The sequence below is a fragment of the Pomacea canaliculata genome, linkage group LG8 (assembly GCF_003073045.1).
Source record: "Pomacea canaliculata isolate SZHN2017 linkage group LG8, ASM307304v1, whole genome shotgun sequence".
Lineage (NCBI taxonomy): Eukaryota > Metazoa > Mollusca > Gastropoda > Architaenioglossa > Ampullariidae > Pomacea > Pomacea canaliculata.
In genome coordinates this window covers 13,771,092-13,797,875 of record NC_037597.1, presented here as the reverse complement: position 1 = coordinate 13,797,875, position 26,784 = coordinate 13,771,092, and the positions used below count along the sequence as shown (strand labels likewise).

Below are 26,784 nucleotides of genomic sequence, written 5' to 3'. Positions count from 1 at the left end.
TTTATTTCTCATTGTCGTCCTTTACTAAACACACAAAGCACGACCACGTCAGGGACTGGGCTAGTTGATCTTACATTGTAGGTCCGCACGTGTCCGCGGATTAAAGGCAAGAGTCCAACTGGATAGTAAATAACTCTAAACAGAACTCACACACGTATACACAATTAAACTCGCAAACATTCTCTCACACATGCACGTACACTCACGACGCACGCAGTCCACACATACATACACACATACAACATTGATGGATATACACATGATTGCATGTTCGCATAATCATACATTTCTTCAACCACGCATAACTAGAGAGAAAGAGGGAGAGAGAGAGAAAGAGAGAAGCAGACAGGGACGTACAAATAAAGTAATGAAAGACATAACAAATAGATAATCTTGCCATTTCGAGCTCATTCTTGACACAAACACATAAAGAGTGCAGAAATATGCACATTGACGATGTTACTACATCCTCAGTGTTACAAGCACAGACACAATTCTCTAGTGATAGTTCGAGATCTTTCTGATGTGATTTGTTTTGTGGAGAGACAGGGTCTGAGTGAGGAAAGGGTCAGAAAAGAGTGAGGGGTGGTTGGAAAAATATTTCAAAAATGTAACATAAATTTTCACCACGCAGAAATCAAGTCTCATTAAACACAGCTTTTCGATTTACAAGTTTGGCATATACTCACGGAACAATAATATACACAAATCAGTCATGCTTATCGACATTAGTGACTGGTTCGGACAAGAAAAGACTGGCTTAGGAAGTGATCCAGGGAAAAAAAATTGAGGGTAGGGGATGGGTGGTAGTTAAAAAAAAAAAAAAAAAACAAACAAACAAAACCATGTGTCACAATTCTATAGACTGGCGTGTCCAACGAGTGCTCAGTCGTACTTCTGTTCAAAACACTTTCGTGCAGGTTTCGAAACCAATAAAATGTTAAGCATGCTTCTTAAAGTGCGCTTTAACCATATTTTTCTTATTATTATATTATTCTGTCACATTCTTTACCGAGCTTGCCGTGCAAGATCAGATTGTTATAAAGACGTCTTGCAAACGAAAAAAGATGTCTTCTATATCACTCCTTCTGGCGACATATTGTCATATTTAGCCATCTTTAGCCATCTTTAGCCATATTTAGCCAAAGAAGCTTTCGGAGCTGTCTATGGTCGCCAAGAAAGCAGCGACAGCTGTCGAGCCTCGTTTGCATGACTCGGACGTTCGATGGATCCCTGCATTCTTGTCGCACCTGTCCTTCTGCACGTCACTGCGCGTCAGAACGCTGGCGTCCGCGAGAAAAGAAGTGTCGTGCCGACTGACGCTGTGGCACAAGCGCGCGTAAGGCGCTATTCCTTGTTCAACAACCCCCAGTTCGTGACGTCACCACGACGTCACCTGAGCCGGCATTGGTAACCCTGGCCCACTCACGATGTGGGCCGAGGCCCGTGGTGGGAAGAGTTGCTTGGAGTGGGACTCAACTGGACGCGGTCGTCGTCATGGTGACTGTCGTGAGGTGGCGGCGAGGACGTCAGCGAGTCGAGGTCGCTGAAGCTGTCGTCGTCCTCCAGGTCAATGTCGGGCTCGATGCGCCGGTCCGTGGCCGTGGAGGAGGGGGAGAGGGTGTCGGCCCGGCTGCCTTCTCCACCGGAGAGCTTGGACAGGTGGCCTTGTTGCTGCAGTCTGCAATGACAAACCACAGGAAACACATCAGAAATGTTTGTTGCCTCCCTGTCACAAGGAAACTGGAACCAGTCTATTGTTACAGGACACGAATTATGACAAACACAATAAGACACAAACCAATGTCCAAAATAAAAATATCCTCATCATTGCTTCTACCTCACAACGATAAATCTGAGTCATTTCAAGGTCCTGTGTATCCAGAAATATCTAAGTACAGAAGAGGAATAGTCAGCTCCATTAGTTCAGAATACGCTTATTTATTTTTTATTATTATTATTTATTTATTTAATTTCGGTAGGGAATTCATCTAAGATCGGGTTTGAATGGATTGTTGTTTTTTTCTTTACCAGATTTGGAATCACCATTCTTGGTTTTTCGCAGGATTAAGATTTGCGACCAGTCATAGTATTGAAATCACATTATTTGCGGTTTATTATTGGATTAAAATCATAAGATTTGCTGTCTATCTTTGGATTAAAATAATAAGATTTAAGGTTTATTGCAATGTTCAAATCACATCATTTGAGGTCTATCGTTGGATTAAAATGACAAGATTTTCTGTCTTTCACCTGACTCGGAAAGGTTGATATCTAAAGCACATGTTGGTACCCGGGTACTCAGGTTTTTTTGTATGTGTTGAGAATAATTACCATCTATTACTATTCTAACTAAAATCATATGTGGTTTGTTACAGGAGTAAAATAATAAAAAAGAAATCCAGAAAAGTATTGTGATCTTGTGGAGTATATAGCACACATCACTTTATTTAATTACTGTGACAGTAGCCAGCAGTCTGAGAGTATTTGTTGATCCTATTACTACAGTGGCTAATTACCAAAGCAGAAGTATAGCCACCCGGGAAATGGAATGCTGACTCCAGTTACATAACAATGCCATCTGTTTGTTGAAGCTGGTACGGCCATTGTGCTTACCAACTTGTTTAACAGACGGTGTATGTGGTTTACATGCGGATTTTTCATTGGCAGATACAATATAGAATCATCAGATCCAACGCGTGTTTTGAAAAAGTAGACGTGAAGATGAATCAATAGGGAAAACTGTTTAAATGTGTGTAATCATTTCCCTGATAAAATAGTCCCTGTATACAGGGTTTTTTTCCCACTTGACAAAATGTCATGAAGCCAGACTTTAGTCAGGTAAGTCGAAGTAGTCTGCTTGTTACAATCTAATCAGACTTTATTTCACTTTGCTGTTAAAAAAAAAATCTAAAATTTAACTATATGCTTATGCAAGTGGCAAGTGGTCTAACTCCCACCTTCTATAATTGTCCATCTGAAAATGCAGCTTCCTGAACTGCGGACAAAGAATCGTTTCGCACGGTTCGTTATCGTTATGCCTCTTCATTAACGGTCGATTTCAGAATTTATTCTTGTCTCGTGATCTGTCTTCCACGTGAACCCAACCCCATCCAGCCCCACTCTCTCCTCTATCCTCTCTTTACACCTATCCCTCTCTCCGTCTGTTGATTCCATGTTCATCATAAAAAAGAAATAGTACCAGTATCAAAGAAGAAGAAGAAGAAGAAAAAAGACAGAAAGAAAATAAATTTAAAAAATCAAGGACCGAAGTAAAGAATCAGAACCATAACTTCGACTTTTTATTTTTTAAGAATATGTTCACTGAGTTGTATTTTTCTGCTCATAACTTTCTTTTCACCGTCTTTTCTTCTACCCACGAGCTTGGGCATGCGCGCCTTGGCTTCATGGTCCACGTCCTTCCGGCAGGCATCTTCAGCACGGTGTGTCCTGCATATGGTTCGTGAGGTGTTTTACCTGAGCCAGGTGTTTGCTTTCGACCAGCCTTTTCTACATATCTTTATTATTCATTTCTTTGATGCAAGATTTTTATCAATACGTTCCAGTGTCAAACTTCCTGCTGGAAGGGAATTGAAGTGTTCTAAAAAATGTGTCTTTCTAAACGAACTTTGCAAAATCTCTTTGCAGACGTCAAAACAAACAAACAACATCTTGCCACCACTCAGATTCAGTGGATTAAGCCTTTCTTCTTTTCATAAACATGTCTTTCGGTCGCTTTTTTTCTAAAAGGTTTGTTTTGTCTTCAATGAATCATCTTGTCCTCATTCATTCGTTCGTCCGTCCATTCAATCTGCCTCTTACATTTTCTTCTATCCAAGTGGGCTGGGTATTTTATTAAAGCAAGTTTGTACGGACTCTGTAATGACTGCGTAAAGTATACGGCCTCCCTTAACTCCCTTGGTCTTTGGGGGGGTTGCTAGTCTGGTCTCCGGCACCGCGCCTGTCTGTCGCTCAAGCCTCTATTTACTTGCGCAATTTGCACTTCTGTTACAACTCCACTTGCCGAGCAGGCCCTAAACAAATTTGCCCTGGTATCGCCACTCGCCTAGAGTAAATTAATAAAGACTGTAATTATTACTGTCCTCTCTGCTGTGTGTCGAGCGTCGGCCGAGCGCGCATGCCGGCAAGGAAGCGAGGCTCTCACAAAAGACAGGTTCGCTTCCTTGTCCCCCACCAGCTAGCCACACCACGCGCCATTTTAATGCCAGCCACGTACGGCCAACAGAAAGCTTGCAAAAGTCGAGTCCGGGTGTTTGCGCTCTGCTACCAATCTCCGAATGGACCTGCCACACCAAGGTTTGGGGCGGCCATGAGAGGCAAGCAAAGCGTGACCAGGCCACAGTAAAGCAGGTTATCATTGATCAGCACGACGAGGAGAGCGAGCTGACAGCTGAAGCGCCTCAGACGGACGAGGCAGACAGGATGTCTCCAGAGACTGTGACAAAGATGAGATCCTCCGAGTTGTAGTGTTGTTGATGTTGATGATGATGATGATGATGTCGTCGTCGTCGTCGTCGTCGTCGTCGTCGTCGTCGTCGTCGTCGTCGAGGGTTAACGAGAATCAGCTCAGAAAGCTAGACAGGTAGTTGCAACTTTGAAGTAATGAACACAAACTTCAATGCTCAAGATAATTGCAATGAGAACAAAGTACATGATGAGTTGCAAACAAGATTCTGTCTTAATGTCATTCGACGAATGTTTGACAAAGCTGGAAAAGTTTTGATCTGATGGTTTTATAAAATCTTTGCCTGACTTGTTCGAACATGTGTCCGTCTTTGTCCATGTAAGTGGTTAAGAAGGGTCTTCAGCGCAATTCTCTGAGAAGAAATAAAATGTTTTTGGTGTTTAATACGGTTGTTCTCGTGATTAGCGATCTGTCATTTTCTGTCTTTCTTTCTTCCTTCTTTAATTTTCTTTCTTCAAAGCTTCTTTTGACCAATTTTTTCTCCCTTTTTACATGTTCTCTGTGACAATGATTATGACTACACTTAGTATAAGGGTTGATTTTATGATGCTATGCGATCTTTGGTACCAGTAAACTTCCCATCCTCCCGTTATCACTGAAAATATAAACCTTCATGGGATGCGGCAATTTTTAATATAAGTTTATGAACACATACGAGAAAACTCTAGACAGGTGGAATTTCGTAAAATAATACAGCTCGCTAAAAAACCATGGCCAAAAGTAGTCCAAGCACACCTAAGTTCACCTTTAACCTTTTCAGCTGTCCCACCCTTCGGCATGGAGTCATGACCTGCACGTGAAACTGAGTGCAGCATGTAAATCCTGCTTTTTCCTCCATCTCCCACCCCCACAGCATAGTTATTATCCTGACAAAGTCTATTATTTTACAATTATTTCCAGAGTGGGAAGACGTGGCTTGATCAGTGTCCCTGGCCTTCAATTTAGCGTCATCAAACGCATCCGTTACAGTTCGAACTGTGCATGATGTAACCTCCCTTGCAGTCAGCGAATGACGAACAGGCCTGAAACCAACACGATCAAATTGTGCAATGATCGATAAAACAGACAATGAAGGAGCCGAGGATAGCCCCACGGAAACTTTGCACCTTTGAGCGCCATTTGCAGAGAACGTCACAGAATACGTCACAGAAGCACCTGGAAGCGTCACTAAAATGTTATTACACCTGACGCCAGTCGGTACATTTTCTTCGCGAGCGTGATGCCCCGTGTTCCATCTCTGACGACTGGTTTCGAACCCAGAGTCGCAGAGCATCCAGGTTCCAGCCATCGAGGCCCGCCATTTTGTGCGCCATTCTCAGCAATCTGCGCGCAGGCCTGCGATTACGTGGCGCGGCCGGGCGCAAGAGATGGTAGTTAGGTTGCGACGACTTACAGTTCAAGATTGATTTTCATCGCACAATTATTGGAAGAGCTGTTCGAGAGCCTGCAGTCGTTATGAGGTCACCGTCTCTCTTGTTTTTAAGAGTCAATAAAATATTAACAGTCAGCATCCGACTAGACTGATCGAAGGAGCCAGTGCCCGGCTGGGGCCCGGTACCATACATTGATCACAAACGTCCACGGTTTGAAAGGTCGGCCTGGGAAGGACTGAGAAAGGTCCCGAAATACCTGCAATCGGAAGGGAACGAGCGACAATCTGAAGCCCTTCTTTGTTTAACAAAGGAGCCTTTATTTTTCTTTTATAAAAAAAAAATGTATATAAATACAACAAAAACTGCTACAAGAAAATTGTTTATATGAGTCTGAAAAGTTTGTTCACAGAGTTGCTTCCTTTAGTTCCAGCTTTAAAAAAAAAAAAAAAATTCGTAGGTCCTCACAAAACCACGAATTTCACGTCTATATTAAATTCAATGACTGGGTTTCATTCTTTTCGGCAAGACACTCAAATTCGCTTTTGCGAACATTGCCATGGTGGGGAAATTCTGGTGTGTCACTGAATCCGTTAGGAGGAGGAGAGAAGTGAACACTGATCAGTCTCTGAGCAGACAGCACGTAACGCAAATAGTCTTATCTGCGGAATAATTTATTGTGCAGGGTGTGTCCGGCCAAGTAGTTCGCTAGTTAACCGTGTCGAAGGTTATTCCCGCTGAGAAACACTGGGTTTAGCAAGTGCGATGTGAAATATTGAACAGTAATCCTGTTAAATTCAAGCAGTCATACTCTGATGCAGCCAGGAGGTTTTCGTGAGCAAGGACAGACAGACATCCACACAAACGTGTATAAGAGAAGTGGGGAAATAAATGAAAAAGTGAAAGAAAAGAAGTCACACAAAATCACCTTTGAAAATAAACGGCTCCTCCTGGCTTCTTAAGCCATGTTTTAACACAACTGGCAAGACGAAAATATTAAAAGACGAAAATAATTTTTATCCTCCATACACAATAAAAGATGCCAAATAGACATTTATCCAGTTTGGGTTTGCATGCACCCCAGATCTGTCGATCTTTCCATGCCTATTTCTTTGTTTCACTTCTGGAAACGAACTGTTCACAAACGGCAAACGGTAGTTCACTCGATCTACCTAAGAAATAACTAGAAAATTAAAGGTAGATAGCATATAAGGACAAAAATCATTACATGCTATTCCTCTAACAAAAAATAAAAATTCAGAGGAAAGGCATAAATACTAAAATAACTAAATTCAAATGTCACTTTTAGAAAATAATTTATTTTAGTTCGAGATTAAATGGTTAAAAAAAAAAAAAGATTACAGTCAAAGCGCACCTGTCAAATCTTACATACTGCTTTTGAAAACAGTTAACCCGGCGGTTACGAACGGCTAATAAAAACCAGTCAGAACGCACAATAATTTTAATATAAAGTCATATAGCACTGAACGTGGATTAAAGTGGATAGAAGGCAAAGTCGATACTGGAAAACGATAGGATTTTTCTTTATTTCAAAAGAGAACATTGAAAAAAAATTTCATGCCCGCGATAGCCTTCATATTTATGCGATCACATTTACTAATCCTCCGACTTCTCATCACCGTGATACCAAAGACTTTATATACTAGATCATCTTTGGTGACACAGTTGTAATAAAAGAACAGTCCCCTCCCTCATTCCATCAAACTCTTAAGGGCAAGAAAACATGCACATCATTGTTCAGTTATCAATGATAAGAACAAGTCAGATCCGACGTTGGATGAAGTTTTTATTGTCGTTACAGTAGCGACAGCACCCAAGGTAGGTCGAGTACGAAATGTACTCTCCGTTTTCGTCTCCATCGATCATGCTTCTTAAGATCAGAAAAATCTACCCCACGCCGCCTCCTATCTCAACGAGCTTATCATCCTCGAATCCTTAACAATGGAAATATTGCGCCACCGCTGTGAACATGTCAGAGTTATCGATGTAAAATATTAATATTCTTTATTTAATTTCCACAATTTTTTTTTGTACGTCGGATTAAGGTGCGATGATAGGCTGTCTCCGGCGGCTGCCGATGGAGAGAAGGCCTGGAAGATGTGACGTGTGAGGGTGTCACGTGGTGTCAACTCCTGTAGAGATGCCGCCAATTATTGGATTTTTCTGATTTATATCTTAACATTATGTCTCCAGCTGTTCATACTTATGTAAGTTCATCAGGAATACTCGCCGGCCACCTCTTTATCGCCGTTGATATCTCTATTTTTTTCCCTATGTCTGTCAAAATAGTTCAGCCCAATTTTAATTTTCAGATGGTCTACAGTTTTATCGTAATTGTTTTCGTAAAGCGCTTTGAGCCTGCCTTTAATGGTGGAAAAAAACTCTATACAAATTAAAAAATTATTATTATCATCATCATTATTATCATCATTACTATCATTATTATTAAAATGTCCTTAGAACTAATCACATTAAATTACCTAAGTGTTTTTTAGTGCTATCAACCAGTTGCAAAATATTTTCTTCGCGAAGAACGGCACGTGGCCTGTTACTTTGAATCCAAGTTTAGTGGAAAGCAAAAACAGAATCGTGTTATAGACCATAGTGTAAAGACACAAATTGTTTGGATAAAATGTTTACCAAATCTGCTGAACGACAGATCACAGAGCTAACGAGGAAATGTTTGTTTGGGTAAAAATGGAAATAGTCTTTGCAAAATATTTTTCATAAAGGGCTTTAGTTTTCCTTCAAACACTTAGCTCTTTCTGCTAAACTTTGGTCATGAGCAAATAACAAGATCGAGAAGGCAAGAAAATTGTCCAGTGGGCCCGTCTATAGAGTCTCGCTTTTGTCAAAACGCTTGCCTATAGGGCCGGCCCTGGAGGCTGGTCGGAGGGTTTCACGTGTTTCGCTTCCTCACGAAGTTTGCCGAAGATGGCCGAACTACGCGATACTTGAGAAATGCGAGGAGGCGTAACTTCACGACGTGATGACTACGTGAGAGGGTGGCCCATCCCACCAGCTTGTCTCCCTTTTGTCGAAATGTGTCACGCGGTACACCTCGGAGCCGTCTACTCGCTTGCTTTGAGACATATTGAACTTAACTCGTGTGCAGCTTAGCGTGACGATGAACAAATGTCTCCTCCGTGTCAACCCCTGTCGGAAACATGGGAGGAGAATGAGAATAACACACAGAAGGACCGGGAGAATGACAGGAGAAGAGAGGCGGGTTGTCACCGACAACGATAACGGTCACCTGTGATGGGGAGTGCAGGTGTTACAGGTACAGCCGAAACAATGGCTGGTATTTCCTCTTCTCTTCTCAGGCACTGCTCTGGGTGCAGTATTATTATTATTATTTTTCTGTCAATGGCGACAGCTCGAACTGTTTCAGAGGACGAGCTGCTCCCGCGAACTCGGGTACCACAATCTCATTGGCCACTGATAAGCTTTATGAACCCCTCCAACGATTTTAGTCAAAAACTTTCTCTCTCTCACTCACATCATCATCGCGACTTTCTATCCGTTTAGCTCTCTACGCCTTCGTTTATCAACCCCGATCTCAAAGTCTCTCCTTTCTCCTTCCTTCTTTCATGCACGTGCACGAAGGCATCCGTACTACACGCCATTACCTTCCCCTGATTTCGCACCAATCGACGACTGACGTAGTTTAAGGATTGTTTCGTTTGGGGTTTCTTCCATCTTCATCCGCGCCCCACAACTCGGCTGCTAATCAATGGTCTGTTCCTAGACGAGTACCATTCAAGAACGTGAGGAGATGATGGTGGAAACAAAAGTGCGACGCTATTGGTTGGAAATTAGACAGGCTTCTAGAGTGCTCGGGCCTAAATCGCATTGCGTCATTTCCTCTTCCGACGCGAGAGCAAGAAATTTTTTTTTCTCTTGTGCCTGACTTTCCAGAAATCTTGTCGACAGTTAAGTCCTTCCAGCCTTCTCGCCATCTGGTGGCCTTCATCTGCTTCAAACAGAAATCCAGGTTTTTAGAGTTCTGAACCAAAGCACTCAAACACCCGCTCTTCAGAATCTTGTGTAACCCAGTCCCACAGCTTGGCGTTGTCTAATTAAGGCCATTTTTCAAAGCAATCAACCTTACTGTTTCAGCGACTCTAGTAAAAACCGCGACTCCTGTACATCAGGTAACCACTTGAAAACTTTTTCGTATTGGAGATATCTATAATTTTATTATTAGGTGTAATTGGTATCAGAGTGAATCTAGAAGTACCTCCAACTAAACCAATGACTTTTATTCTAATGTCGGCATTCAGTTGAAATTTCACTACTTAGGTAACGGAAGTTTAAACTTTACCTATTTTGGTACCATTTGGTTGTTAGGTCCCCTTATCGTTTTTTTTTTCTGTAAATATTCGAAAACACCTGCTTTCATCTCACCTAGGGTTAGAAGTCGGTAACATTTGATTAAAAAAAGAATAAAGGCTTTTCTCAAACCTGAAAAATATGTACTCACATTAGCCAAGTTTGGCAAAGACTTTGCATGTCAATGATAAATTTATTTTATTTATTTTTTTTTTTAATTTAATTTTATTTTTTGCCAAACTTCGTCCAATGTCCATATTTGTCCGTTTAAGAAGAGCCTTAATCCGAATTTTTAAAACCCCCAAATCGTTCATTTCTTCTGTCACTGTGGTTTTTCTTTGTTATCCTTGCGCTATTTCTACCATAATTTTCTCTGTCGATGCCTACCCCGGGTCCTGCGTCCTCCAAGCGGACATTAAACAACAGCCGTTGTTGCACTGCAGCTGAAGCCCCGCACACGCACCACCACTCGAAGGAAAATCTGCTCGCCGGAGCCGTTTTCGATAGAAGAATCTCGTTTATTTTCTGCTATTGCCCCTCGAAACGCCACGTCTGCGAGTCAGGCACTTTCTCCGACTTTGTGGCGGTCTTAAAGCGCTCTCCTTAATCGCCGCCTGCGGCCCGCAAATTCCTCGTTCGTGCCATTACGATGTCCAGGCGGCCTAAGGCCCTCGTCCGGCAACCTGGCACCCTAGTCACGTGTGGTCTGGCATGTGAGACCTGCGCCAGCAATCGTTGCTGTTTGGATTATGATGCGGTTATCGGTATCACTGGGTGTTGGCAAAATTTATGAGACTTCTTTCGCCCTGCAAATGGGGCGGGAAGAGTGCAAAGGATCCTTAAATGCTACTTTGTTATGAGGCATCAGTGGGACAAGCACTGGGTGGATTTATGGGATCGTTGTTGCTGCTTGTGTTTTTTTTTTCCCCTTTCCTTTCCTTCCCCCTCCCACCGACAGCTCTTAATTTGCTTGCTTTCCAAACTGAAAAATCGCAACGGCTTCGTGAAAAAAAAAAACTTTCTTAGCTTTGCATAAGAGCCGCCACAATCTGCAGCCCAGCCTTTCAAACCTATGAGCGATGAAGGATGAAGGATCTAAACAAGTTTTATGAGCCTCGAAGTGAAGTAAGCCTCAGAACCTGACCAAATGAATGATCCCCAGATCAAACACAAAGAAAACTGAAAAGGTGAAATGAGGGGAGGTGGATGGAAACGAGTAAGGAGGGAAAAATAAAGAGAAAAAAAAAAGAATGAGGAATGTTCTTCCAAAGGGAAATTACCTATTGCCTCTTGTAAAATTTAATCGTACCCCCATTCCCCACCTACCTCGTGGAGCTTTCACTCGGGTAATTTTTTTGCATAACTATTTTCTGCATTTCACAAAATAACAGGTCATCATGGACTGGTGAAAAAGTCAAATTTTCAGGATGGAAGTATAATTTTGGTGGACATATTATTATATAACAAACTTCTCATCCGACGACAAGGAAAAAAAACTTTCGGGTTTAAATTAAAAATAATTCAGATTCTCATATTTTCAGGATACTTGATATTATTTCCGCTCGCGTGCGTGTGTGCGCGCGCACTCACAGGTGGAGGAGCCGTGCCCGTTACTTGCTACTTCGATTATTCAATCTGTTGACAGTGTTTGCTCACCGTGCATTTAGCAGTGACTTTGAGTCGTTCTCAGAGTGGCATCCTTGAGGACTTTCCTGACCCCAACCGGAAGCAGTCTACCTGTTTGTGACATTTAAGTTCGTGAGTGTCAGTCAGGATCTCCTCCATCAAGCGACAGTCGCCTGCCTGCGAGGTCGGGTAGATCGCTTACGGGTAGGTGTGGGCAGGTACTGAACTCACCTGCTGATTGATAAGTGTACGGCCTGATTGCAGATTAACAGCCAAAGGCACTCTAGTTACCTTTAAGAGAGGCTTGGCGGTAGCAAGGAAGGTGAGCATTAAACCAACGATTTGACTATTGGAGTGAAGGGTACAACACAGAGCCGTGTGTAATAGGTTATCTGATGGCAAGTTCACCTCGGTGTGTGACCTTTAATCCTCTCAGCCGATCTTGGGTAGAACTAAAGAAGGCTAATGTCACAGGTGTGGCAGCAGTTTGAAAAACTTTCGAATTTCAACTTTTGAACTATCGAATCCACGCACGAAAAGGGGAGAATCAACGATCCCTGGAGTCTCGGGTGTCCAAAATCCCAGTACCTGAGATTAAAGTCTTGTCATCTTCGGTAGTAACGGTACAGTGAATGAAGTATAAGTTAACCATCTCAAACTGTGACTATGATTTGTGTGTGTGTGTTTTTTCACTTGTGCATATTTTTTAACTGCCAGGGTACTTCCAATGAACTGTTTCTGGTAGTCGAGTCTGCTACAATGCTTCTGAAGAAGTGTGTTAGCCGAATTTTTCTAAATTACTTCTATGTTTATTCTGTATTTCTTCCTAGTCTGTCAGTCTTTATATCTAGAAAATGCCCTTCATTGCAATTAGATTGAAAGCGCCAGGGTACTTTCTCTGAGCTCAAAATCGCGCAAAGAAACAAAATATGCAACCTACATTTGATATACATACAAAAATATTAATTAAAAAAAAGGTAAACCTGTCTCTTACCCGTAATAAAAAAATAGTTTTGAGTTTTGTATAAACGTCGTTATCACCGATTATTGTTGCTGTGTATATTGCACTGATCTTCATATTATTGTTATTATTTATTATCATTTAAATTATTACAATAATAATACAGTTTATAAAGGGCATTTCTTCTTGTAGAGGCTGAGGCATTCCGCTCACCTGAACTCGGAGAAATACGCTTGATAAATTGTATTTTTCATTAATTATTGCAAACACTACTTACAAATAACCTTACGTTAAGCATCGTTGCATAGCGGATACATAGCATTTGAGCATAATCCCAACAAATTTCTTGTGAAGTTTAATTTCGGTTGAACCAAAGTAAGACTTCTGAACACATTTGACTAAAATTCCAGTTGAATGTGGCAAAGTCTTACAAACTATCTCTTTGTTCAGAAGACGTGCCCATAACACTTTTTATTTTTACAAAAATGTTCAGTTCTGACTTTTTTTAAACCAGAACACTTAAATTGTAAAAAAGGCGAAAAGATAAATGCTTACTAAAAAATAAATCATTTTGCAACTAGCTGTAATTTATTACCTCTTCCCCATTCTTCAAAGTCAGTGGAACAGTGAATAGTTGTAGTAGAAGTAATAATAATAATATCGTCCAGGATCACAACAATATTACAAAACACAGCAGAAAACTTAATATTTGAGAAACATTGGATCACTTTTGCGTTTTAAATGAAAAAGTGATTAATATGATATTTTGAAATTTAGTCAGTTTTGTTTTATAATAAGATTACAGAGAACGCAGTCAAGATGGCGTAGATAGTGATATAAAAATACCGAAGCTTACTCTATCTACACAACAGTTTAGTTCAGAATTTTGTGTTTTTTAAAAAAGTCAGATAAAGACTTTTAACAACAAAAAGCTCTTCTTCTTTAAATAAGACAACATTTACAACACACAATTATAACAAGTTGGATTTTTTGTTGTAGCTCGAACTTAAACGCAGCGATAATGGCGATATTTTATTTGTTTTGGGCTTTTTTTTATTCACGAAAAAAATACAGCGTTTTAAATCTCGTTTAATCGACCATGGATAATTTAGCTTTTAGAATTCCAACAGGAAAGTTGATATTTAGCATATGATGTGAACAATTAATATAAAATTAATTACAAAGTTTGCGCACGCACAACCACACGCGCCATAGAGAGAGAGAGAGAACGGGGACAGAGAAAGAAGAACGGGTGGAGAGAGAATGAGGAAAAGCAATCAATACCCGAAGCTAAAAAGGTGTAGCTACTACGTAAAAATAGTTTGAATACGGAGCTACCCGTACAGGCTGCGCCCATTTGCTACCAACAGTTTGCACCGACTGAAGCTTCCCTTCCCACTGAATAGGAAAACCTGATCAATATGGCGAGCCATAATAACGACACACAGATGCAGCAGCGACTGGCGAGGACGGGGCGAGGTTGGCGGTGGTGGTGGTGGTGGTGGGGAGGTTTAGTGGAGGGGGGAGCGATCTCGCTCAAGGGACGTAATTTTTCATTGTCGTGGCGCAGAATGAGATCATATTTAGATGTGACGTGAACCCAGCGACGTCACATGTTCCGAGATAAATGCGTCAAAAACAAACCGCGCATGCGCACAGCCAGGACAGTCAGAATGGCGGGGTAGAGTCAGTGAAAGAACTAATCCGATAACATCGCTTGGCGTTCGGTACTCTTTCCCCGCGGAACCAGGTTCGATGCTAGTAATGCCCTGGGTTTCACACTGGAACGCCATTAGCCATGAAGGAGGCTGCTGTCCATTTTTTTCCCTTCTGTATACACGTTTTCGGGCTAACGACGCAAAGATGATAATTCTGTCGATGTGTCCTCGGAACTCGGAAATTTACTAACAGTCGTTTTCCCATTCGAGATTTGGGCTTGTCATTTTTTCCACCAGACTACTGGACTGGAAGAGGATTGTTTCACCCTTTTTGCTGAATACAAAGATTTTTTTCACCTTTTGCCTGGTCCATCCGTCTGTATTTTCTTTGTCATCCATTTTTGTTTTACATAGCGTACTTTTTAAAACTGTGCCACACTTCACTTGTCGGGCACAAAATGCTTTACATCAGAATAGCATGTTCTACATTTCTAATGTGAAAAATGGCGGAGACCCGCTGTATGTGTGAGAGAGAGGAACGTGGGTAGGGGGATGATTGTCTAAAGCTCATAAGGAAATGTTTTCTCCTCTCTTTATTGTCCTTTTTTTCGGCGGGAGGGGGGAGGTAGACAACAGGCTTCCATGAAAAAGTTAAAAGAAAAATTCATTCAGCAATTATTATTTTTTTTTTTTGTGCGAAATAATCATAATTTTAAAAAAAATCTTCATACATCATTGTCTTCTGATGCTGTAAACATCACTAAATTCGTTTAATTATCTTTATACTTTGTTGTTAAATAGCTGGTGAATAGATTTTTTTATATCAATCAAAATTAATGTTTTTGTTTCTCTTTAAAAAAAAAACTTTTTAACTGTCATGGTGCAACACGCATGCATATTTGAGGTTTCATGAAAGACGACCTGGAAACTAGTTGATTTTGTTGGGTTGATGTTGTTAATCATTCTGTATCCTTGGAGACCCAGGAAAGTTTCCTTAAAGACATCTCATCCTGTCGAAGTTGAGTTATAGTGAGTTAAAGTAATATTTTTTAAAAAATAACTGCAAGTGCTTACTTCTTGCTTTTGTACTGATTCTAGCATTGTTTATCAGTAAAATATTTATACTTAAAATTCATCAAAATCAAAATTGCATGGTATTTTACAGACCTCTGAGCATATAACTATGAAAAGTCCGGTATACACCTATTATCACTTTAACGATTTTATATACCTTGACTGAACAGACCTCCAAAATAAACAAATAAATAAAACGCTAACATGTAACATTAAAGCCACTGTTGTCACCGTCTAGGATTGTTTTCCAAAAATATTTCTTGCGAAGAATATACTTTGGTGTGTGTGCCTAAGTAACTAACTTTTCCGGAATTCTCATACCGCTCGATTGAAAGAAAAAAGAAAATGAGAGGCGGCGAGAAGGATTTCCATCATCTAAGCGAGAGGAAAAGGTTAGAATTAGCGTTAGGGTTAGAAAATAAACTTGTTTTTAGAAATAATCTTTCTGTCAAAATTTCCAAGTTTTGTTTAAATTTGTCTTTATCCATGTATCCATGTGTGTTGCAATGGCGATTTCTCACGGTGATTTCTGATAAACACTATACGCCAGGGCAAAGGGTCTTGTACATTTATCACTCCGCAATTAAAGTTCGTTCCAATTACTATCAATCATGGCGGACTGGCTGTTGCCGGGTAGCTCCAAAATGTCACTGCTAGTCGAGCTCCGTCTTCGTGAAATACTTTCATCTGGCCTTTACAGCACTCCGCGCACCCAACAGTTGTAGACCTCATTATCCCTGGCACAGCCTCACTCTCACGACAGTGAGTATCTACTCACTACGTTTGTCGTTGGATTGTGACTTTACATCTGATCTTAGCGCCGGGCAATTCATAAAATGAAAAATAATTTGTATGTATCAGACGATGTAGTGTGCAAGTAGGTTGTACAGAGAGAATGAGACATGAACCTACTATTGAAGACGTTCACTGTGACGTTCACTGTGTGTGAATAAATTTCTTTTGTCGTAGCATCATACTTATCAAGATATAGTCTACATCTTCTGAACTACAACAACACACATTTTTTTCATGATCACACCAAATAAATAAATATAGGAAAGATCTGGAAGAGAAATAAAAGCCAGAAAAACTAGGACGGGGGTCCATAGCTCCAATCTTCGTCTGGTTACCTTCTGTTCCAAACGACAGAGAATCATTTGTACAGGAGCACAAAACCCTCTGCCGACTGCGAAGGAAGGAACCCACTGTGATTCGTAACCAGCCCAGCAGGGACGAGTGTCCCTTCTTTTATCCGAGATGTACAAGCGGTTAGAAGGGGAGCCAGGGGTGCAGGAGCTTGTTTGCAGGCCTGTGTTGACGCCTGGTTTGCTGTAACGACTGCCAGCCCTAACCTTGTGTGTGCCCAGACCCTTCAGGGGCTCACTCGTGTCGGCAAGGACTCGTATCGATGTCCGCCTTTGACGAGCCTGGCGAGGGGAGCTAGAGCTACAGCCAGCGGGGTGAGGAATAACAAAAATAAAGCCAGGACAAGACGGCTCAGTTCTCTTTCTCTTCCTCTCTCTCTCTCACTCAGCTGTGACTGTCGAGTGTTCGCAAGCGTGTTTGTTATTTTGCTGAGCCGCATTACAGACACGCTTGTGATAGCTCTATGTAGGCCACGGATGACAAGTGGCAGACACCTGCAGAATGCCCTCCCCTTGAAAGAAGGAAAGAAAAATTCTGACAACCAGAAGGTTGATGATGATCACTACCATTTATCGTTGTTTATATTATCAGTGCGTTTGATAAGTTGCAAGATTGTTGTTTTAACCATGTTGGCATTGGCAAATCTATTCACCAGTTCAAACAAATAAATTTATCCTTCACTTTAAATCTTATTTACCCAGCATGGCATCGCGACTTAGATGCCAACAACCCTTCGCGCTGTAAAATATTCTCTTTGAAATAATAGCAGGAAGCATTATATGCTTAATGTATATTCGATATCTGGAAAACCAGGTTTGTTTTAAATTATTTATATACTTTTTCCCACATGTGTGTGCGTGCGTGTTTGTGTTTGTGTACCCAGCTGTTTAATGGATACCTGACTCTCTGAAGGGGAGGGGAAGAAAAAGAAGCCAGGAAAAGTAGACGGGAACATTCCTTCTTTCGAAAAAAAAAAATACCAAAACAAACCAAGATAAGTTTCTAACATCTTCATTGAAAAACCAAGTGAGGTATCAACGACTGAGAGATCACGTGATTAGCTTCTCTAATGGAGTCGTACACAAATACTTGACTATGAAAAAACATTTTTTCTTGCATACTAGCATTACGGAAAGAGATTAGTTTTAGTACTAATACATGTATATACATATGTATATGTAAAAGCCAGTAAAGATTTTTATTTCCCGAAATGCCTCGCCATCAAAAGCTCACTTTGCCAGTCACCGTCCTTAAAACAATAAACTCTGACACATTAAACTATTATCAAGTAACTTCTTTTCTTTTAAAACAGACCTTCAAGTCCGCAACCAATGATAATGTGTAATCGGTTATCTAACCAATGAACCGGCAAAAAGCAAACTTCAGCAGTCAGTCTGCTTACTTACTGCAAACGAAAACACAAATTACCTGAACTAACAAGCATGAGCAAGTAATAATATTACCTCACCATGGATACATGGTATTTGAGAAAAAGAAGAGAATACAGCAAAGGGAAAAAACCAGTCAGGATAATCAGGACCGAGTGCGGACAAACACACTGACAACCCCATGTGCGTTGTAACATACAGTCTTCTCGGTGTTAACCAAGTAGCCAGGGACAAACTCTGCAGACCGCAAAAAATAGAAAAAAGAAACAGTGGGTTCTCGCTTGGCCGCATCCTGTCTCCCGTGAGATGACCGGCTTTTACAGCAACACGCTGCCTGGCTTCACTGGCTTCACTGCACTGCGCACGGGCCTGCTGGAGTGTCAAGCTGTGTGCCGCTAGAGCCCGCCTCTAGGACCTCTAGGTCACAATCAAGCACCAGCTGAATCAATAGATGAGTCGCATCTCCGGGTGGGAGAGGAGACTTTCCACTCGGCTGGCTGGAGGACTTTGTAGCGACTTTTCCGGCTGTGGGCAACGGTGTTGGTGAGGGTTTAATCTACCGAGTAACGGATTTTTCCTCGACCGACTCACTCATTCTACCAACACGCAAACCAAAACATATTCTTCCAAAAGATAAATTGTTTTAGGTGAGAGGAACGAGATAATCATATCTACAGGGTGGATGAGCTAAGAGTCGCAAGAATGACCGAGAAACCCAGTAAATGCAGCAACTACACTGGGTGTAAGGTGTTAGGGTGATCATAGATTTTAAAGGCTGAGCGGTACTGTTAATGCCCAGGTCTACAAGCAAGGAATAATTGAGAAAATGAGTCCGCGCATGCATCAAGAGACATTCAATATGAAATGCCCAACCACATTTTTTTATGCATACCCGTACATTTTATAGATGATTTTGTGAGGAGGAAAATGAGCAAAGGAGACAAAATATAGACATATATAGACAAAACTTTAGGGACTAAATCTGGCATAATCCAATCAGTTACAATGAAGGAACTATGAAGAAACCATCTCTTGCATCGTGTTCAGCTATGCCGCTACATGATGCAGCCGACCACAAGATGTTAAACGCGATTTTATTTTAATTTTTTTTCTTTGCATAAACAGACGGGAAGGAGGCCCTATTCATGTAAAAATATGAAAGCATCTCCGTTGTTTATGGGCCAGTGTATCTATTCTTGTCGAGGGCGCGGGATTGACGAAGGATAAATGATTAATGCCATTCAAATCCGCTGAGGGGAAGCATCGTGTTTTATAACCCGCGACAACGTCACTGCCCTTTGCGTGAGCTGTGCCATCCGGTGCTTGTAGTCCACCAGCATGGCGGACTAGGGAGGACTTAACGGTGACGTCAACCTGTGGACATTGTCAGGGTTAATGTTGTCTTCTTGTTTTTTCTTTTTTTTTTTTTTTTTTTTTTTTTTTGTTTGTTTGTTTTGTTTGTTTTTTTTTTTGTTTTTGGTTATTTTTTTGGTGGGAAAAAATTTAAAAGATTTCTAGTGACCCCGACTGTAATATATGAATTCATTATCAATAACGGATTTTTGTAGCTGCAAGTGAAATGCATCAGCGGGTGCTCTTTCAGGTGTGAGATTAATAGAAAAAGAAGACATTAACAAAAAAGGTTTGAGTTGGGGGAGTAAGGTGGGTTTAGGCCTCAATGGGAGGAGTGTTTTAGATGACCCGCTGCTCTACCTTCTTTCACTTAAAAGGATATTAAAGATTGCAAACCGCCTCATCTAATGACGTCCTTCCTCTGTTGCATCTTTGAATGCATTTTTGTATTTATTTTTTCAGCCACAACTCTTGTAGCTGCGGCTTTCTCCTTCTATATCCATAACCCCAACATTTTTTACCCCTTAAAAATTTCTAAACATTTCGCCGCCTAGTTCATCGAAAAATCCGAGGAAAATATTGAACGGGTATTTTCAGGATGTTTAGATACAGAATTGAATCCTCCAGACAACATTTTCGTCCAGAATCACTGACAATCATGTTCAGCGGTCCTCACAAAGCTACTTCTGCTTGATTCTATCCCAGGCTGCCTTGCGTTTGACCTGCCAGTCGACCTCTTGCCGTCTGCTTACTGTCACTGCCGTTGCCGCCTCGCGACATTCAGGGATTACCCATCGGCTCGACCACAACTGTTTTTATTATTAATTGTTTCTTTAACTACTTCTCACCTTCAGTTTACAGTCATGCAGATCTCGACCTGAGGAATGAAGCAGCTCTAAAGCCCTCGCCCTTCCCAACCTCCCTCGCGCCACGCACCTACACTCCTTCTTTTATGTTATACATGTGCGCCAGGTAACGGATCATTTGTAGTTGACACAGCAGTTCAGCCTGGTTTCGGGAATAACTATATTTCCAGAGATGATAATGATGATGATGACGACGACGATTGTTTAAACTGACTCGTCTATTAATGATCAAAGGGCACAGTTGATGTTATTTATTTATTGCTCTACGTCGGTCCATTTTCCTCGCAACATTTTTGCCGCTGTGGATGTACGTTAGAACTTGATTCCCTTATCTTTTGTCCACACACCTGCCTCCTCTTTCATCTACTTTTTCACTGCCACTGTGTTGATGCGACCTCCGTGACAGTCATATGTGCTCCAACAATGCATAGAATGATGTTGTTGGTACCACCACCTCCACAACTACTATTCCCACATGCTACAACTACAAATGACAGCTGCAGGTGGTAGTATAGCTTAGCTGTAGTGATTCCATCTATGCTGATGACATTCGCCTTCAAAACACAATAACTCTGTTTTGCGACCATTATTATTCTTATGTCTCTGAGCTTATATTTTTTCTGTAGGTAGGGTGATGTGCTATAAAAATTCGCATTATTAATTTTTTTTTTTTTTTTTTTTTTTTTTTGGCATAGCTGCAGTGTTTCAAGCCTTGTCCAAATAGCACATTTGAATTGCACAATCTTATTCCATACCTCTCCTCAGGCACCCACCTTTCTTTCCTTCCTCTCTCTATCGTGTTTTCTTCGTCAAATATCTTTTTTTCAAAGTGAAGACTACCTAATTCTGTTATCTATTGAAGTTAATGCAGCCTTTGAGATCCTTCCTATTATCTCCTTTGGCCTCAGCATCTTGTATCTAAATATTTCCATACATAACTGCACATTGCTTTTATATTCCTGTAGTTAAAGCGACCACGCGTGGCATGTCAGCTCACTGTTTAGCAAGGAGCCGGAGTCTACAATCTGTAAATAACATTCAGCATGCAGGAGGGAGGGCCGAAGTTTTAAAGATATGGTCATGACATTCCCCGCATCCCCTCCCCTATTGAAGAGTAATATAAAATCTTTATCGTCCTTGATGTGAGTCCATCATAACGAGCTTTCGTGGGAAGAGGAGGCGCATAGGGGTGTGTAGGTGAGTTTGTGTAGGTGACAGGGTGACAGGGTGACTAGGCGTGCACCCGTATATCTGTCAGAAACACAGTCAGAACACACACGCACGTGGGCATAGAAAATTGCACGAAGGAGAAAAGGAAGGAGAGAGTAGAGTGTGGAGGCAATTTTTTTTAACAGAGAGATTGAAGGTCTGTTTTGAACTGATTGTTACTATGATGCGATTAAATATTTCCGCCATCTTGTCAAGTACACACCAATCATCATCATCATCATCGCCAAAGTCTTTTATGACATATTTTTTAAATGATTTAATGACATGATTTAAAATGTCAGTAAGTGAATCAACACTCTGCTCGGTCATCACGAAATTCAAAGTTTTGTTAGACGAACCCAGATAATTTGTGAGGCTTGGGTAAATAATTGATTATCGCCTTTTTGTCAGAAAGTCATCAGCGTTTTCATAGAATTTTCGCTTGCTTCAATGACCAGACTTATTATCACCAACAATACAAATAAATATTAATTTTAAGGACAATCTGTTCTCTGGTAAACTTAAAACGGTGGCTGTAGCTTCACAACAACAGCACACACACACACAAAATAATAGCAAAGGAAATAGAAAAAGGAGGACAAAAATACAACTGGGAAGAGATTGTAGGAGATTACCATTCACACATGCTTGTGAAGTTAAAATAGCCAACAGAAAAACGAATAAAAATGAAGTTAATCATAACTTGTGTTCACATCTTTGCGTAACCTTTGTTGTAATATATTTTAACTTAAATAAGTTTTATTATTTTAAATATAAGTATATATTTTTAAATATTTAATGAATTGAATTTAAAATTTTAGCCTACTTATATTTCAAAGTTTAATCCTACTATTATTTCAAACTACGGGAATAATTTTATTTCAAAATTTTGGGGTATGTTTATTTTAAAATGTAACTACACTTTTTAATTTTCGTGTTTTTGCTTTCTCTTTCACTGTTATCATTTAAATCCACCAGTACATACATTTGTACTCATGATGTCAGCAACAAACAGACTGTAAACAGACAAACACACCTCTATAGAACTATTTACCTGGTTCCCGCATTTTTTTTTTCAAACTGTATAACTGCAATTACGGTGTGACTGGTCGAACGATATACCCGAGAGCTCACAGACATACCCATCACAGGTTTCAGGATTAAATGAACTGTTGCCTATTTATAAACTAAAGGATGGGGGTCAGCCTTGGATGCATAAATACAGCGAGACCGACATGGCACCCTCTCATGTGCAGTGCATGCCGGATCGAACCCGATAATGACGACACAAGAGAAAATAAATAGCTTTGCCGACCACTACGGACGCAGCAGCTCCATTAACAACAAGCCCCACATTAGGGCTCTGTGTGTGAAACATTCAGGGTGGCAGCCTATCTATATCATTGTGTTCGCCCGCCGATTATCCTCCCGTGCACTATGCTAGCTTTCATTATGCTTCGATCCCCGGCTTCTAACGAAAAACACGGCGACACGCTTGAATAAACACGGCTTTGCACGCTGTTGGGTTTCAATGGCGGCTGTCTTCCGAAGGGATCGAAGTCTTTGAGATGCTCATTACAGGAAGCTGTAACTGTAGATGGTGGCAAGCTTGTGTACATATTTGCTCGATATTTTTTTCTTAATCTGTCGACTTGTGCCATTGATACGAGTATGGAGACAGCTAGTTCAGTAGCCTGAGGCTGCTGAGCATCATTACACTCGTGAATTGGTTTACAAATTTTCGTTCTCTCCTCCACTCTCCCTCCCCTCTACCACCACACACACACACATTCTTTTTTTATGTTTACTCACTCGCCTGGGCTTTGCTGGATTAGCGATAGTGTTCACCCTACTACCTTCACTCATCTGACCCCTCCCTTTTCCTGCATTCATTAGTTCATTGTAAAAAAATATTTTTTTGTATCGCAAGATTTTATTTTCTCTATTTCAAAACTTCGTTCACTTTACTGAGAGGTACAGTAGCACCGTTGAAGTAATTGTTAGTAACGCGAATAATTAAAAATTTAGCAAAACAACTTTTATTTAGCACAAAATTAATACAGAACTTTACTTAAAGATAATTATATAATTATTCAGTAGTTTGTGCAATGCATGTATTTTTTAAGATTAAAGGAAATTTGCAATAAAGATAAAACTTTTATTCCTAAATAAGGTCAGCCTGTGCGTATAAATATTGCAAATGGCTGCTGGTGTGTGTAAAGTCTTATTTATTTGTTTGCTTAAACCTTGGTTAGAGAGAAACATAACTCTCTTGTCCCTGTTTTATGTGCCTTTTGCCTGTGCATGTGAGCCTCAACTTGAAATATAGTATTATCATATAGCTTGTTATTTACTCACAGTGTTTGTGTCATCTATATTCTTATATCACCTTAAATTTGTTGTTCTTCGCATAAACTATAATAAACGTGGTTTATAACTGCTCCACCTTTTATTTGTCATGTTATTATTATTTGTGTTTGTTACAGAAATATTCAAGAAATTCTTTTAAATACTAGACATATTGCATCTGTTATTAAAATTTTATAGGAAGTATCCACATGTTATATTGCCTTCTGTATTTTAATGTATCTCCAAAATTGCGATGAAGTTTGTATATCTTAAAATTAATATTTGTAAATAATAGAAGCATGGATTGTAATTTGAGAAAATGGAGAGAACTGAAAAGGAAAAATATCTATGACAAATAAAGCCACTCGCCAGAAAGAAAACAGATCATTCTGAAGCAAGTAACGGATATTCACAGCTAACATTCCTTACGAGTTATCGTAGATGATAAAGGTGCTGAAGGCCACCCACACCAACCCGAACACGACTCAAAGGACGAGGTCATGACGGACACTGTCACACACTCGTACAGCAAGCATGCATGCGCACGCACCCGCACGCGCTACCACGTTACCTGTTCTTGGCCGCGGCCGCCCTGTCGCGCTGTCGCCTGTTCTTGAACCAGTTGCCCACCTGGGTAGGTGTCAGCCCCGTGGCCTGGGCCAGTTCGCGCTTCTTGGTGGGATTGGGGTACGGGTCCTGCAGGTACCACTCCCGGAGCAGGTTCCTGGTCCGCTCCTTGAAGCAGTGAGTCTTCTGCTCGCCGTCCCAGATGGTCCTGGGTAGCGGGTACTTCTTCCTCACCCGATATTTGTCCACGGGTCCGAGCGGTCGGCCTCGCAGCTTCTCCGCCTCCTGGTAGTGTGCCTCCAGCCACATGGCCTGCAGCTTGGCATGCGACTCCTTGGTGAACTTGTGGTTCTCCAGGATGTGGTACAAGTCTCTGAAATTTCCGGTGTGGAAGGACACCAGAGCTCTCGCTCGCAACACGGACTCGTGCTTGTTGAGGGCTTCGCATGCCGACGGGTTGACGGGTATGGACCAGAGAAACCGCCCCAGTCGCTCAATATCGCCACTTTCCTCCAGGGTCTCGCACACCTTGGCCACCTGCGAGGGCGTGAAGTGCAGAGTCGGCAGTGGCAGCATGGGCAAAGCCGCCGCAGCCGCCGGAGACTCGAACCCACACAGTCCAAACATCAAGCCGGGTAGACCCGGGTACATGGCGGCGGCGGCAGCGGCAGCGGTGATGGCGGGTAGATGCGCGTGCGGTTGGGCCAGCACGGGTGGAGGAGGCGGTGGCGGTGGATGCTGTGGCTGCGAACCGACGAGGGTAGACAGGGCCACGGGCCCCAGCTTGCTAGTGCGGCTGAGATCCATCCATCTATCCCGCTAGAGTCCAGCCGTGCACTGATAGCCTCTCTCTTTCTGTCTTCCTCTTCTCGCGGCGCTCGTCCTGCGGTGGTGTAACTTGCCTGGCGTGCCTGTCCCTCTCTGTGTCCGGTTGCACTACAGGCGACTATCTTAGCTGTTAAAGACGCCAGTCGCGGGATCGGGGGAAGGAGGAGGGGTTGCAGGACACGGTGAGATGTGTCACTTTTTTTTGCTACCCGCCACTTTTCCGACGAGCAAACCGAGTGCACCCAGCCCACCAGACGCTCGCCAACTTACCGGTCCCGGCGATGGCAAATTGAGTGCCAAATGATTGGGCCTCGCCAGCTCTTTGTGTCGTCTCCTTGGCTACGCTGCCAATCACCGATCCCGACCCGCCAATCAACGCATGATACGCCGCGCGCGCCGGCGCCCATTTGCCGAGGGGGGCGGAGCGAGAGGAGTTGATGGCGAGAAGACGGAGGAAGTGTAAATACGGAGGCGGCCAACCAGACGGGGAGTAGATTGGCCGTGGGACTGCTAAGCACGGGGAGCTCGCAGGCGCTGGGTAAATGAGAGGTTTGTAGCCGTATGATTCATAGAGCCATACGTTATTTTATACTCGCCGTTGACTCGAGGAGATTTAAACCACAAATTCGCCCCTGGCATTTCAGGATACTCAAAGAATTCCGTTGATTTTGTAAACAGAGACTTTGCTCATCGAATCATGACAGCCATCTTGCCTTCAGCAGCATAGAAAAAAAAAAAAAAAGAGTATTTCAATCGTGCTAGCAATCACGGGGCTGTTGATGAAAGTGCCAGCAAGCAAACCATAGAAGAAGCAAATAACTGTAGCGTGAAACGCTCTGGCACAACTGAGAGAGAGAGAGAAAAAAAACGGCGGCGGGTCCGGACACCCTCATTTTACTAAACGGTTGGTAGATGGACAGTTGGAAGTGAGGGAGGAGGGGCTAGGCTAAAACTTGACTCGGGTCATTTTCCTCTGAAAAAAAAATAAATAAATAAAAGCTTTGTGCACGTAATTTTGCCGGAGTAATGATTGCCAGCTCGTGCAAGCATTCATACTTAGTGTCACGCGCATTTACCATTCATGCCAACTTCGAGAACCTGCTTACACGCGCGCGTACACGATACATAATATATAGTTTATGTATATAGAAATATAAACAAACATACAAGGGAGGAAGATATTCTGTGGCTATTCTTGCAGCTTTCATATGAGAGCGAAGACAAAGTAAGAAAGGGTCGATAATTTAAATAAATAAAATGTTCGGTTAAAGTCAATTAAACTCTTCATTTAATGCTACTTAAGTTAGAGTCTATTCATTATGTACGTTAATCTGTAATACATAAGTAAAATTTATTTCTGTCAATTCCTGATTCTTGTTTACGTCAACATCTAAAGTATTGACTACTTACTGCTGTACTCGTGTCAATGTCTGCTTGTTGTTTTCACTGGTATCTGTCACTAATACTACCTACATGAACATTTCCATGTTATGTTAAACACATCAAGCAACAAGATTTACCTACTATTCTGAAAATGGGTTCTGGAT

The 26,784-nt window shown here is 41.6% G+C and overlaps 1 protein-coding gene across 1 annotated transcript; it reads right to left on the bottom strand.

Moving 5' to 3' along the window:
* Positions 1 to 25,606, bottom strand: LOC112570915 (homeobox protein SIX6-like). Its single transcript, XM_025249632.1, has 2 exons — positions 24,414 to 25,606; positions 1 to 1,681 (listed from the first exon to the last, which is right to left on the bottom strand). Exons 1-2 carry the CDS (start codon positions 25,214 to 25,216, stop codon positions 1,426 to 1,428), a joined length of 1,059 nt encoding a protein of 352 aa, XP_025105417.1. The 5' UTR covers positions 25,217 to 25,606; the 3' UTR covers positions 1 to 1,425.
* Positions 25,607 to 26,784: the final 1,178 nt, after the last annotated feature.